At 38.2% G+C, this 14,315-nt stretch overlaps 1 protein-coding gene across 3 annotated transcripts; it reads right to left on the reverse strand.

Annotated features, from left to right (window-relative positions):
• Positions 1 to 207: 207 nt before the first annotated feature.
• Positions 208 to 14,090, reverse strand: chaf1a (chromatin assembly factor 1, subunit A (p150)). 3 transcript variants are annotated; one of them, XM_067514270.1, is made up of 16 exons: positions 13,797 to 14,090; positions 11,670 to 11,717; positions 10,713 to 11,320; positions 10,088 to 10,150; positions 9,707 to 9,951; positions 9,486 to 9,567; positions 9,338 to 9,406; positions 7,560 to 7,777; positions 6,795 to 6,963; positions 6,478 to 6,558; positions 5,991 to 6,092; positions 5,600 to 5,849; positions 3,971 to 4,130; positions 3,425 to 3,746; positions 3,169 to 3,250; positions 208 to 1,082 (listed from the first exon to the last, which is right to left on the reverse strand). In XM_067514270.1, the coding sequence occupies exons 2-16, from the start codon at positions 11,713 to 11,715 to the stop codon at positions 1,051 to 1,053; spliced, it is 2,529 nt and encodes an 842-aa protein (XP_067370371.1). In that variant the 5' UTR covers positions 11,716 to 11,717; positions 13,797 to 14,090; the 3' UTR covers positions 208 to 1,050. The 3 variants fall into 3 exon arrangements, with proteins under 3 accessions (XP_067370371.1, XP_067370372.1, XP_067370369.1); XM_067514271.1 differs by lacking the exon at positions 13,797 to 14,090 and adding an exon at positions 13,552 to 13,650; XM_067514268.1 differs by lacking the exon at positions 13,797 to 14,090 and adding an exon at positions 13,304 to 13,545.
• Between the last annotated feature and the right edge of the window lie 225 nt (positions 14,091 to 14,315).

Consider the following 14,315-nt stretch of genomic DNA (forward strand, 5'->3'; position numbering starts at 1 on the left):
CACAGAAATACTACAATGCTAAATTTCTTTCAACAACCTCTTGCCTGTAATTGAATATGCATGAATATGCCATTTTCTTTTTGCGTCACCAAAAAAGGTTCCTGCTTCTGAGCAGTCGCAGCAGCGACTTATACAATCTATCCATATCAGAATAGGAAGTACTAAAGCAAAGGCATCTATATGAAGGAGTTAACAATGACTAGCATATAAAAGTGCAGCACTTTTATTCATGTTTAATGAATTTATCCTGTTCAAGTATTCTTGAAAAAAAAAAAAAAACAACAAAAAAGAAAATACATATTTATAAAACATTGTGACACTAGACCTAACTGTACCAGTACAGATCTAGCAACTACTCCAGTGAGTTGTCAGATTGAGAAACTGCAGAATAAATGCACTCATTGAATCAAAGAAACGTAAAGACCAACTTTCAGCCTTTAATTTCCCCAATTCTAATTTCTGATAAACTATGTACATTTAGACCATAAGTAATCAGATAATGAATTTCATATTTTAAAAACTGTAAATAATGCTGTCCTTTGGGTCTTGGGTGCTTCCAATGAAAACTGGGCATTCTGATCCTGCTTTTCTTTTCTGTTGAACAGCTGTTGCAGTGCCAGAGCCCGCTTTCCACTTTAAAGAGGCCTATGCCAAACAGGCCTGACCAACTTAAATGTGTAAAAAAAGAAAACAAAACAAATTGACACATAGGCAATGAACACTGGACTCAAGTCCATCACTCATTTTATGCACAACCACATTTTGCAGGCAAGATGGCTCCAGACTCCTTAACAAAATAATTGAGAAGGAACTCTTAATACTGAGCAGACACCATTTGCTTTGAGCTGTTTGTACCAGAGTGAGACGCTTTTTCTTGAAGGCTTGAGTCTGTCTTCGGCACAGTAGAGTTCAGAACCATGAAATAGAAATTTAGGAGGAGACTAAATTAGCTTGGGTAGGAGAGATGACCTCCTGTCCTTTGGCAGTGGCAACTGTAGGAGCAGTGCTTGGCCAAAGGGAGGGCAGCTGTGTTGAAGGGGGTCACTTCCATTAAGACGTCTCCCTTATTGGAGAAGTTCTGCCTGGAAAAGTTAAAGAAAAAAGGATTCTATTAAGCGTCTGCAATAATGAGGAATGTTAATTATTGTTTTCACTAGGGCAGTAAACATTGAAGCAATAACGCAATTCCTTCTAACAGCACTAATTGTTTTAGTGCTGGTTTTGTTATGACGAGACATTGCCGCACTAGTACAGGGCTCAAGAGTGGGGGTGACTGAGTAGGAATGCAGTCACATTGTCAGCATTTTATTTGCACTGGAAGAGCACCCAATGAGTGAGATCAACATTTTTATATAGTTGTGTTTATTATGCAGATTCTCCTCCGTCTGCCACACACACAGTAAAGCTGCATCCAGCGAGAGAGAACCCAAGAAAGGTCACTCAGGTGAACAAATCCTTTACTTTATTATTCTGCACAAAATATGTGAATAAAAACCCATTAGAAGAATATAAAATAAGCATAAATGTCACATGGTAATGTCAGCTCCGCTCACAGTGATCGTGTATGTGTGTTAATTGTTGCCCCTTTTCCAAATTTTTTGAGATGTGTCACTGCTATCAAATTCAAAATTACTAATATTTTCCAAGAAATGGTAAAATGTCTCAGTTGGGTATAAAAGGAGCATTACAGAGAGGCAGAGCCACTCGAAGGTAAAGATGGGCAGAGGTTCACCAACCTGCAACAAACTGCGTCTAAAAATTGTGGAACAATTTCAGAAAAAGCATCCTCAATGTAAAACGCAAAGATCTTGAAGATTCTAGATATATAATATTGAAGATTCAGAGAATCAGAAGGAACCTCTGTGTGCAAGGGACAAGACAGAAGGTCAAAAATGGATGTGAGTGATCTCTTTGTTAACAGTTTGCTGTACAATCCACAAAACGTTAAAGCTGTATCATGCAAAGAAGAAGCCATATGTGAACATGATTCAGAAAGGCTGCAGTGTTCAATGGGCCAAAGCTAAAATGGTCTGAGATAAAATGGAAAACTGTTGTGTGGTCAGATGAATCAACATTTTAAGTTCTTTTTGGAAACCATAAATGTCATGTCCCATGGACTGAAGAGGAGAGGGAACATTCAGCTTGTTATCACTGGACAGTTCAAAAGCCTCCATCTCTGATGGTATGGGGGTGCATTAGTGCCTATGGCGTGGGCAGCTTACACATCTGGAAAGATACCATCTATGCTGAAAAGTACATAGAGGTTTTAGAGCAACATATGCTCGCATCAGGGAAGACCTTGCTTATTAAGACAATACTAAACCACATACTGCATCAATCACACCAGCATGGCTTTGCAGGAGAGGAGTCCAGGATCTGGACTGGCCTGCTGCAGTAAAGACCAATAGGAAACATTTGGTGCATCATAAAATGAAGATCTCGCAACAAAGGCCCAGGACTGTTGAGCAGCTAGAATCCTCCATTAGACAAGAATGGGACAACATTCTTCTCCTAAAACTCCAGCAACTTCCCAGACATTTACAGACAGTTGTTAACAGAAGAGGGGATGCTACACAATGGTAAACATGACCCTCTTCCAACTTTTTTTTGTTGTATTGCTACCATCAAATTCAAAATGAGCTCATATTTTCCATGAAATGGTAAAATCAACATCTGAAATTGTTTGTGTTCTACTGTGAATAAAACATAGGTTGATGAATTTTGCAAATCATTGCATTCTGTTTTTATTTATGTTTTACTCATTGTCCCAACTTTCTTTGAATTGGGGTTGTAAAAGGGAAAAGAAGTTACAAACATTACACCGTTTAAGCAAAAAATATAACATAATTGCCAGCACTCAGGCAACATAGTGCTCCAACATTTTTTATGGGGGGAAAATCCCACTTGAAGAACATAAAAAGCTCAAGTAAAACCAGTTTTTGGTGTTATAAAATGTGAGACTTTCCCAATGTCTTTGGAATTTGGGTTATAGTTGTACTGCTTATTATGGGGCAAACATTGTCCTATTCCATCACCCAGAGCGGACTTTCAGAATTCATTTGTTAACAATATTTGCTTGAGACATACATCTTAAAAATAATATCTAAAACAAATGTCTCAACTTTGGATTTGGCATTAAAATGTTTTTCTTCCTTCTGTGTAACTCACCACTCTGCGTGGATATGATAACACAGTCGTCCTCATCATCCTCTGTATCAGCTTGAAAGCCTTCAGCCTCCATTGCTTCCCTCTGGCAATGAGGGATAAAACAATTTGTGATATAAATAAGCTACAATAAATGTAATTATATAAAATCACCAAGTTGACAATCTCTCTTATAAGAACGAGTGACTAAAGGAGTAACAGTCAAGACGTCTCAGTGAAAACTCTCAAAAAACTGATAGGTTTAGGTGTTTTTCTGTACCTGCTCTGGATCAACACATCTCTTCATGAACTTGGTGATTGACATGCTGCCTGTGACTTTCCTTTTGGTAGAGGACGAGGGCGGTGTGGAGGAGGTCTGAGGAGCAGAGGGAGAGTTTCCCTGAGAGCCTGTGGTGGCCTGGGGTTCTTCACGGGAGTCTTCTCGAGCTCCTGTAGTGAGGTAGGTCCACTGGCAGGGCACTGGGAGAGCTTCCTGGCCAAAACGAGACAGGACTTCTGTGTGCACATACCAGCAGCAGCGTCTGTAGGTGGAGCGCTTCTCATAAACAGCATTGTTCCTGATAAGGCGCTTCAGCTGTATTCTATTGAATAAGGGAAAGCGAAATTTATTTAAATGAGATGGATGGTGACTGAAAATTATGTTTTAATGGCAAAAAAATACGAGTATATTTATGCAATAAAAAGTAGTTTTAAGAATATGTTTTGGCTTTGGCTAAGAGAATTGTACGGTTTACATCAAGTAAAGTACAATCACTGTTTTACATTTAAGCTGTTATTTAATATAATTTATATAACACTGTTTCACCTGGTGGGGATGTTTTCGGGTGGGCTCCGAGGGCTAGACAGTTCAGGAGATGAGGATGAGGAGACTGAGGGCTGCTGCCGACAAAACTCCTGAAACTCGGAGATGATCACTTTGCTGCTGTTAAGATTGCCGTGCAGCAGAGGTAACAGCTGACCAAGTACTGTGGAGAAAAAGGTCATGATGCAGTTTTAGAGTAAAGCAATAATAACACTTACCAGCTAAATTATGAAAACCTAGTATTACTAGACACTTAATAAATATACTTTTAAAGTATTAGGTTTTATTGATTAAACAATAATTCTAAAATAAAAACATTTTGAATGTAGTGTTATAATAATTGAACCAGGTAAATATAGTAAAACACATAGATAGTAGCAATTAATGATAATAAAGACATTTCTAGCAGCTGACGTCAAAGCCAAAATGACATTTTTGAGGCCAATTTATTTATTTTAGTTGTAGACTAAAAAAAATTTGGTTTTGACATCAAATGATGAATATGAGACAAAAGATCTACTTATCAGCTTTTACTTGCAGGGATTTACATCTGGTTTGAATACACATCTTAGAAGATACCACCTTTGGTTTGAACACACCCATTTTTCATGTGAGCAAAAGTTAAAATTCCTTTGCTTCCTTGGATTGTCTCAAGCCTGTGACCCACTGACATGACCAAACTTTTGAATTCTTCTTTTGTGATGCTTTTACAGGCTTTCACTCCTTTTAGTTTTTTGTTTTGGGGGGTTATTCCCTTCAGTTGCCTCTATAGCAGCTAAAATGCATGCTCTATAGGGTTGAAGTATGCTGTTTTCTTGGTCTACCTGATTGACATCTGTTACTTATTAGACCAGTGAGTTGTTTCTTCTTCAGGACATTCCGAAGGGTCTTACTGTTTGTGGCCAACGTTTGTGCATTACCTTATTTTACATCTTCTCTTAGCTTCACAATCACTAGACAGCTCTCTGGTTTTCATGTTGGTTACACCTCTTACCTATGAATGCAATCTGAACAGGCAAAACCGATATCTGATACTGAGCATAGACAGTCAGTGCTATTTATTGTTTGAATAATCAATGTCATTGGACACACGAGGGCAACAAAAAAACACCTGTCAAACACATGAAAAATGGGTGGGTTCAAACAAAGGGTGGCATCTTCTAAACCGTCATTCGATCCAGATGTAAATACCTGGAAATAAAAGCTGAAATGTAGAACTTTTGTCTCATATTTGTCTTTTTCAAACTCAAATATTTTTATTCTAAATCAAAAATAAAATGATTTGGCATTACTGTTCCAATACTTCAGAGTCTAGTACTACAACAACCATACATAGTATACATCTTCAAACTACTAAAAAAAAGCGTAGTGTTGAAATTTCTGCTGAACCATTTTCAAGATACGTTTACTTTGAATAAACAAACAGTCTCTTCACATGCTCAAAATACAGATTAAAAATATAAATAAAGCTAATAGTGGCTGAGTAAAGTTTTTTCCCTTGATATAGGTAATTAAAGTCAATGAAGGTAGACAAACCACACAAAACTGTTCATTGTAAAGTGTCCAAAAGATCATCACCCAAAGCAAGACTTCTCTAAAATGAAAGTATTTATCCCAATGAATCACACTTACATTGCGTTTCTCTCTGACACTTCTGCGAAAGCTCCTCTGGGCTAGGGCTGGGGTCTCCCTTTGGCAAAGGCTCGACCAGACACACAGCATAAGGTTGGAAAGGCTCCAAACAAAGTCCCTCTCCCTCCCAGACGCAGCCCTTCACGACTGGCTCCAGCACTTTCATTTTCTTCTTAGTGGACATCAACTCATCCCACTCCCTTGCTTTCAGTTTTTGACGCATTTTCTGCTTCTCCAGGTCACCGCCATCCTGAGAGAGAGCAAGAGTATTAGTGGCTGCACAATTAGGAAGCACACACTATTTTCAAAACAAAACATTGTCAGGAAAGTTATGGAAAGACTAATTAACTTTGTCTAAAAAACAAACAAAAAACTGCAGCTTTCTTCATACCTCTTCATCAAGAGCACCCTCATCATCTGAAAGGTAACCATGAGGAACAAAGAAGCCGTCATCATCATCGTCATCATCTTCACCTCCTTCTTCTTCATCTTCCTGGAAGCGATCAATAGTTAAAAATGTTAAATTATCATCTAATCTCTTCCTTCATACTACATTCTTTGTTGTGAAGAAGATAACAGAATGTACTCCAAGTTAGAGGTGAGGGGGATACTAAGCATTTATTTGCTTTATGATTTTGTTCTGCATGTAATTTCTTTACATGCACATTTGGGCAGAGATCACTTTCAAACTCTTGTGTTTGATTCAGATAGGTTTTAGCTTTGGCTAGCAACATATTGGCTAGCTATATATAAACACTGTATTTTGTATGAAATTTATAAATGTTTCTCAAACAATAATGTTAGGCATTAATGTATATATTCCATCAAACAAATAATACATACTTTCCATAGTTTTGCACCCTTAAAATAAAACTTACCCCCTCACTATGTGACAGGGACTCTCCTGGTTCCTCTTCCTCCCATTCTTCATCACTGTCTACCTCATAGTCCAACAAATCCTATGATGCCAGAACTTAGAGGTTAGTGTCAAACCTACAAATACTAAATTCTGAAAAAAAAAGCTGTCTAAAATTATTAAAAGGCAGAGCTATAAAATCAGGGTTGTTAGGCTACTTTGTTATATTCATACATTTGCCATTTATACTCTTAGAAATGCATCAATGCTTAGAACTAGTGGGAACCATTTGTTGGGTGAGTAAACTAAACAGAAAGATCCCTATGTAAAAGTTTTTACCTTATCCTGTTTAAAGGGGCAGCGAGGTGAGATGTGTGAACTCTTCCTATTCCAGGTGCCCCAGTATGCTGGGCGATAGTTTTCATGGAATTGAAGCAGCTTCATGGGTCCATAACGTTTACGGTCCGGCATGCCTTCTGGTTTAGGCCCCTCTAAGGTTACACACTCACTGGATTGAGGGGAAGAATAAATAACAGTAAAGTTACAGGGAAACTGACTTAACACTAGATTTTCTTCCACAGATATACATGAAAAAATAAATAAACAACATTAAAAACTGTCTATTCCAAATGAGGCCGAGAAGGCCGGGTGGTTACGACATTTCATTTTTCAACAAATTAAACCAAGGCCACACAATAATGCAATTGTCACTTTTCACACCTTCTGACATTTTAGGGACAAAAAAAATAAACCATTTAATTGATAAAGTCAAGAAAGTGACGCAGTGATGCAGCCCTAAGAGAATGCAACTGAGAGGGGGCAGCTAGAAAATATTCTGAGCCAAGGGAACTTTTAACAAACTGTATTGATCCCTACAATGGCCGAAAAAACGTGTAGCCAAAAACAATTCAAACAGTTTCTATATAGTTTTTTTAGGATCAACTACTTTATATTAAAGCATTTACAAATAATAACATTTTAATTGGCACTAAAATATTATTCAGGTTTTATCAGTATTTGACATGTGTATCAGTTGCAAGAAAAACAAGAAGAGCAGAAAAGTAGACTACACAAATTTTGCATAATCCCTATTTCCTGCTTCACCTGAGTGAGTCCATCTGTCTGGGTCTGGTGGGTCCTGACTGACGAGGTGTTTGCCCAATCCAGTCTTTCAATCTATTGACATTATCAGCAGGGTTCAACAAATGTCGGTCTAGTTCCTCCAAAACAGACTCCTCACACTGAACACGACACAGCGGTGCCAAAGACATGTTTTCTTTAATTTCAAATGGAGCAAATTTCCCACATGCAGCTGCAAGCGTCTGAAACACAAAGACAAAAAAGTTAGCATTATTATCTTGATTACAACCCCAATTCAAAAAAAGTTGGGAAGATGTGTAAAACCTAAATAAAAACAGAATGCAATGATTTGCAAATGTCATAAACCCATATTTTATTCACAATAAAAAACAAAAAACATCAGATGTTGTAATTGAGACATTTTACCGTTTCGTGAAAGAGATTAGATCATTTTAAATTTGATGGAAGCAACAGATCTCAAAAAAGTTTGAACGGGGGAACAAAAGGCTGGAAAAAGTAATTGCCGCAAATCAAAAACAAATCGAGGAGCATTTGACAACTAATTGAGTTAATTGGCAACATGACTTTGTATAAAAAGGAACAATTCAGAGAGCCAGAGCCTCTCGAATGTAAAGATGAGCAGAGGTTCACCAATCTGTGACAAATTGCGTCTAAACATTTTGGAACAATTTCAGAAAAATCTTCCTCAAAAATTGTAAAATTGCTAAGACTTTAAAGAGCCCACCATCTACACTATGTAATATCAAAAGTAGGAGGAGGAATCTCTGTGCACATGGGACAAGGCTGAAGGTCAAAACTGGATGTGAGTGATCTTCTGGCTGTCAGGCAGCATTGCATTAAAAACAGGCACAATTCTCTACTGGACACTTCCAGAAATCATTCTCTGTGAACACAGATTTCTGTACAATCCACGAAAAGTTAAAGCTGTATCATGCAAAGAAGAAGCCATATTTGAACATGGTCCAGAAAGGCTGCAGTGTTCTCTGGTCTAAAGCTCATTTAAAATGATCTGAGGCAAAATGGAAAACTGTTGTGTGGTCAGATGAATCAACATTTTAAATTATTTTTGGAAACCATAAATGTCGTGTCCCCTGGACTGAAGAGGAGAGGGCACATCCAGCTTGTTATCACTGGACAGTTCAAAAGCCTCCATCTCTGATGGTATGGGGGTGCATTAGTGCCTATGGCGTGGGCAGCTTACACATCTGGAAAGACACCATCTATGCTGAAAAGTACATAGAGGTTTTAGAGCAACATATGCTCCAATCCAGACAATGTCTCTTTCAGGGAAGGTCTTGCATATTGCAGCAAGACAATGCTAAAGCACATACGGCATCAATCACACTAGCATGGCTTCGCAGGAGAGGAGTCCAGGATCTGAACTGGCCTGCTGCAGTTAAGACTTTTCAGCAATAGGAAACATTTGACGCATCGTAAGACAAATGCCCAGGACTGTTGAGCAGCTAGAATTCTGCACCAGACACTTGAACATAAGTGAAGAACTTAATTGAAACAAATTGCGTTGAGAAATAGATGCTGTCTGAATCCCATCTTTTTCCTCTGTCCTTTCAACTTCTTCATTGACATCTAAGAAGTCTAAAGTGTGTGTTTTAGGAGTGCAATCAGCATTGCAACCAATAGGAAACATTTGGCGCATCATAAGACAGACAAATAAGGCAAAGGCCCAGGAGTGTTGAGCAGCTAGAATCCTGCACCAGACACTTGAACATAAAATGTTTAAGTGAAACAAATTTTTCGTGTGATACAAAAGACTTACGCACCTTTGGAGCCTGCTGGATTTTGGGTTTCTGCAAAAACCGTGTAATTTCTGCTTTTTCAGCTTTTAGACGCTGTAAAGATATAATTTGTTAAACAGATTAGTCAGAATTTTTTCTAGAGAAAAAACACATTTTTTCTACATTAACTTACATCCTTCTCTTCTTTCAACCGTTTCTCTTCTTCTTTCATTCGCTTCTCCTCCTCTTTTTTCCGTTTCTCTTCAAGCTTGGCTCTAGGCAAAGTTTAAGTATATTTAATGCAACCAGTAAATGTGTTGGCATATTTTTTAGCCAACACTGACTTATGGCACAGAAAACACATCAAGTGGATAAACCTTGAATTTAAAGTATTAAGAACATTGCATTACTTACTCTAGCTTGGATTTCCGTAGCTCCTCTTTTGCTTTTAACCGATCTGCTTTTTCCCTCTCCTCCTTCTCTTTTTTCTCCCGTTTCTCTCGCTCATCTTTCTCTTTTTTCACACGTTTTTCCCTTTCTCGCTCCTCCTTTAATTTGCGAGCTGCTTCTTTCTTTTTCTCTTTTGCCACTTTAGCCTCTTCCTTCTGACGTTCCTTTTCCTGTCGCAGACGAAGCCTGTCCTCTTGTTCTTGTAAAGTCTACAATTACCAAAGTAGATGGAAAATACAAGACTTCAACTCATTTGTGTCTACAGCCATGTTTTAATACAACCATGGAATATGAAACAGAGCTCGGTCCTAGCTCGTAGTATATAAATTAAATCAGAAGTCTCACCTTCAGTGAGCGTCTTTTGATTTTCTTCTGATCTGTTGGTATCTTGGGGCTGGCCTTTGGCTCCTACAAGAGAAAAGGGAGGAAAATCTCACCTGTTTGACATTTGACCTGCTAAGTTTTATTTGGGCAATTCAAACCTAGACAAATTATTGCAGTAACAGTAACATTGTGCTATATTTAAGACAGATTGGATTACTTTATATCAAAGGTTTTACAAATGCAGTATGAACAGTATATCTGAAAACACTTACGACATCCTCCAAATGCTGTTACATTATTAAAAAATATATTTTTAATAACAAATACAGGATTTTGTCAATGCCATATACCTATTTTAAACAGACCATAAGGTTACTGATGAATCAAATCTACTTTTAGGATTAAAGATATTAACATGATACAATTTCTGTTTAAAGTAAAAAGCAAATATTCTTAGTTAATGCTAAAGTAGCTAATCGCTTACTTATCTTAATGTTTAAAAAACATCTTTCTTAACATGGTACCATGGTGTACCTTTGGGTGTGCGATGCATTGCCAGAATAATTGATTAACAAATTCATATTTGTTAATATTGCACTGTCCCAACCATTATTTTTAAAAAAGCAAGCCGTTAAGGTGTACATACTGTAGGTGTAGTAGTGGGCATAGGGTCTTCAGTCTCTGACTTCTCTGGTGAGCTTTCAGACATAGAGCTGACTGATGAAACTGACAGCATGGACCTATTTCCTAAACTGGAAACATTTCCTGATTCATTTTGCTCCTCTGATTCAGTGTCAGAATCCTGCGTTGAGTCAAGCTGAGACATAGATGCTGTCTGACTCCCATCTTTTTCTTCTGCCCCTTCGACTTCTTCATCGACATCTAAGCAGTCTAAAGTGTGTGTTTTAGGAGTGCAATCAACATTGTTGGATTTTGGAGCAAAGGCAGTATTGTCTTTTCCCTGATGGTTGTCTTTAGCTAGAAGGCAGGGAGAGGCAAGAGCCGAAGAAACAAGACACTTGAGGTCCTTAGTCAGATCTATAACCACGTTCTCATCTGAGGATGCAGAGTGCCTGTGGTTCAAGAAACAATCAAGGGGCCCACGACCATTAACTAAGGGTGGTCCACTGTGCAAAGGCACCTGTGAGGCCTCATGGTCTCTGTCTAAGGGTTCCGGGCAGGCATGTGCACAGGGACGTTTAGGTGGCTGGTTCTCTTTTGGTTCAGGGTTCAGGCGCTTAAATGGTAGACGGGCTGCAAAAAGAATTACAGAAACCTCTTAATGTCTCAATCAAAATAATAATGATCATGATGCAGAACAACCTTGACTCTTTAATAACGTCTGAAAATCTTTTCCTTATTAAAACATTGATTGTTCCATTATTACAGCTTGTGCTGCTACTGCATGCAAACAGTAAACAGAACTGGGATTTGATCATGAATATGCAAAAGTGTAGAATAAACAAAACAGAATTTAAGGGTGCAGCAATCATTATTAGTCATTATAAGTGTAATGTAGACATTGATTTAAAAAAAATAATAGATTACCATCAATGTTACCATCAAGATTATTTAAAAATAAACGTTTATGTATTGTATTTACCTTGTACAAGTTTCTTGTTGGCATTGTTAGTTGATGTCCAATCCATGCCTGAAAAGCACAAAAACATAGGCCCATATGAAAATAATACCTCAAGTTAACTTCATAATAATTATGTTTCTAATAACGGCATGACAAATTTGATCAATTACAGCCCATGAAAGGCTGTCAAATATACTGCTAGGTACATTACATTAATATGTTAAAGATTGCACACCCGATTTCAAGCAGCAATAATAACTTGAATTGAAGTAGACAGCCTATAGTATAGACTCAAATGGGGAAAAGGGATCTCTCCCATCTAATTATCTTTGTATAGTTTGCCCTTTCTTTTAATTTTCAAATGCAATTTTTATTATCATTACTGATGCATTTGTTTTGTTTTGAATGCATGTGTATTTTATGTGTTACTGTGACAATTTACTATACTGGAGATTACGGTGGTAATATCCAAAATGACGCCTGGATAACTTGATATATTCACATTTAAAAAGAAAGGTTTAAAATAATAAAAATGGCACAGTACAACTGAAGTATATACATTCTTTAAATTACTATATTTAAACTAACAATCTAGGCCACATTTAATGACACTTGGCTCAAATTTTTAGCTAATCCAAGGTATCACTTTACACAGGCCAGTGAGGCTACTGTTTGGAGACTGAAAAACCTCTTCGCCCCGTTAATTGGAACTCTCGAGCAGCAAAACGCCCGAGAGTGCTAGTTTGTAGGTATTGCATTAGATGTCACATTCGTTTGCAACTTCTGCGTAGTCTGGCTTCAATTACACTACGAATGCGATGGTTTTGTTTGGTTGTTCTCCCGCCAACCGGTATGTCAGCCGGTGCAGGAAAGTTACAGGGTGAAGTTAGGCCCAGTTGAGTCGTACGACAAGCAGCTTTGGGCTCTTAAGCAAAGAATGCTTGTCCGGACTCTGTACCTTTTCACTAGGTAGGTGGTTGAAACATTGTGTTAAAGACACGAGAAAATGGAAAGCGAAAAAGAGTTAGCGTGTCATAAGCCGAAGGAACAGCTATGCAGGTTCACCCTTGAGACCAGTTTTCATGTTCGTGTTAACGTAAAGCATCTCACCGACGATAATGTGACTAGCGTTAGCTGCTCTGCTAGCAACTAACTAGCAACTTGCTAAGTCTGGCAGAGCTAAAAGCTAGCAAAGCAATAGCATAGGAAGAAACAGTATAGCAAGGTTTGCCAATATGTTAACTAAGACTTTATTACGGCACGGTAACATTTTCATAGGTTTGTTACCCAACTTACGTTAACGTGACTTTATTGTTACTTATTTGAGGTTTAAGTAATTATGGGTTAAGTATCAATATCCTTAGCTATATAGAATACCGCTAGTTTGTTAGCTTTAAAGTTTGAAAGGACAACTTAGCGGTACAATCGCTTATTAAAGCAGATAACGTTAAGAGTTAACATCAGCGGTTTTTCCAGGACAATACGTTAGCTAACGTTAACTGATATCATTAGGAAACGAGGTTCTCGTTATATCGTTTTTAGGTTTGTAGCCATTTCGTACACACTAAACGTTACCCCGTCCACATTATATAACGATCATTTCGGCATGTTTTTAAAGCCACCCGCAAGACTGCTAGAAAAGGCATTAGTGCTACCTCTTCTGCGAGGAGTCGATGCTGCCAAATGTCCGTTTTCGGCCGCCAACATCCCAACAACTGACCCGGGGATCCTCTTGTTGCGATATTCTCTGGCAAAACGATTTTAGAACAGCGACACAGTACGCGAAGTTGCCCAAAGATGGCCCTAGTACCTAACTAGATTTTATACTACTGTTGATACGACATGTATTTCTAATTTATTTCACATAAACATGACCCATTTTCTTTCCGCATCTTCCACATACTGCCTTGGTTTACCCCGCTGCCTGCCTCGCGCTCCTCAGTCGGAATTGGCGGGAATGCGTCACTTGCATCAATAACCTTTGCTGATTGGGCAGTGCCAAGTCAGCGCACATCAGGGGAGGCGTTTGATCTGTACAGTGGCGTTGCACGTTGCTCGGTGTTTCGTGTACGTGAACGCATTCATAATATTTAAAATAGCTATACACTTTCAAATGTCGTGTGATACTTACACTGTTCACAAACATACCGTGTGTGAGCAGTCATCTGTTGCTTTCTTTGTTTGTTTTGTGTTAACATAATATCCACTTCGTCGGCACATCCCGTATCACACAGCAGGATATGTCGGATGTCTTATACCTAGAACGCCTTCTATCTGATGTTTCGGGCTTTGTGATTGGCAGCGGAGTTTAACTTCCAGAAGTCCGGGATGCCATGTTGTGGCATCGTGAAATGAAAAAAGTACCTGGAATGATCGGCAAGGCTGCTGCTTTCTGGGTGTATTTCAAATTAGCCACAACACTACTATGTAATAGATCTAATTAGGCCAAGTACACGCTGTTTTGAATAAAATGGAATCGAAATGTTAATTGCATATATTTACAAGACAAAACGTTTGTCATCCACTCTCATAATCCAGAGAAAGTTGTCGCATGGATATTTAGATAACAAGTTAATCTCTGAACAAAGTCAACATGGGTCCGCCTACACAGGAAAAAAAGAAACTATAAAGGACCTTTTCTCTTTCAAAATGATAAAGATTGGTGGA

This window comes from Channa argus, chromosome 8 (genome assembly GCF_033026475.1).
Source record: "Channa argus isolate prfri chromosome 8, Channa argus male v1.0, whole genome shotgun sequence".
Lineage (NCBI taxonomy): Eukaryota > Metazoa > Chordata > Actinopteri > Anabantiformes > Channidae > Channa > Channa argus.

What these genes read in the sequence shown, in the direction of transcription:
- chaf1a (XM_067514268.1), bottom strand. Translation starts at nt 13,355, where the DNA reads ATGTTGGCGGCCGAAAACGGACATTTGGCAGCATCGACTCCTCGCAGA. An exon ending in ATCGACTCCTCGCAGAAGAG is followed by an intron (nt 11,718 to 13,303) that starts GTAGCACTAATG and finishes TGTGCTTTTCAG; the next exon opens with GCATGGATTGGACATCAACT. An exon ending in AGGGTGCTCTTGATGAAGAG is followed by an intron (nt 5,850 to 5,990) that starts GTATGAAGAAAG and finishes GCTCTCTCTCAG; the next exon opens with GATGGCGGTGACCTGGAGAA.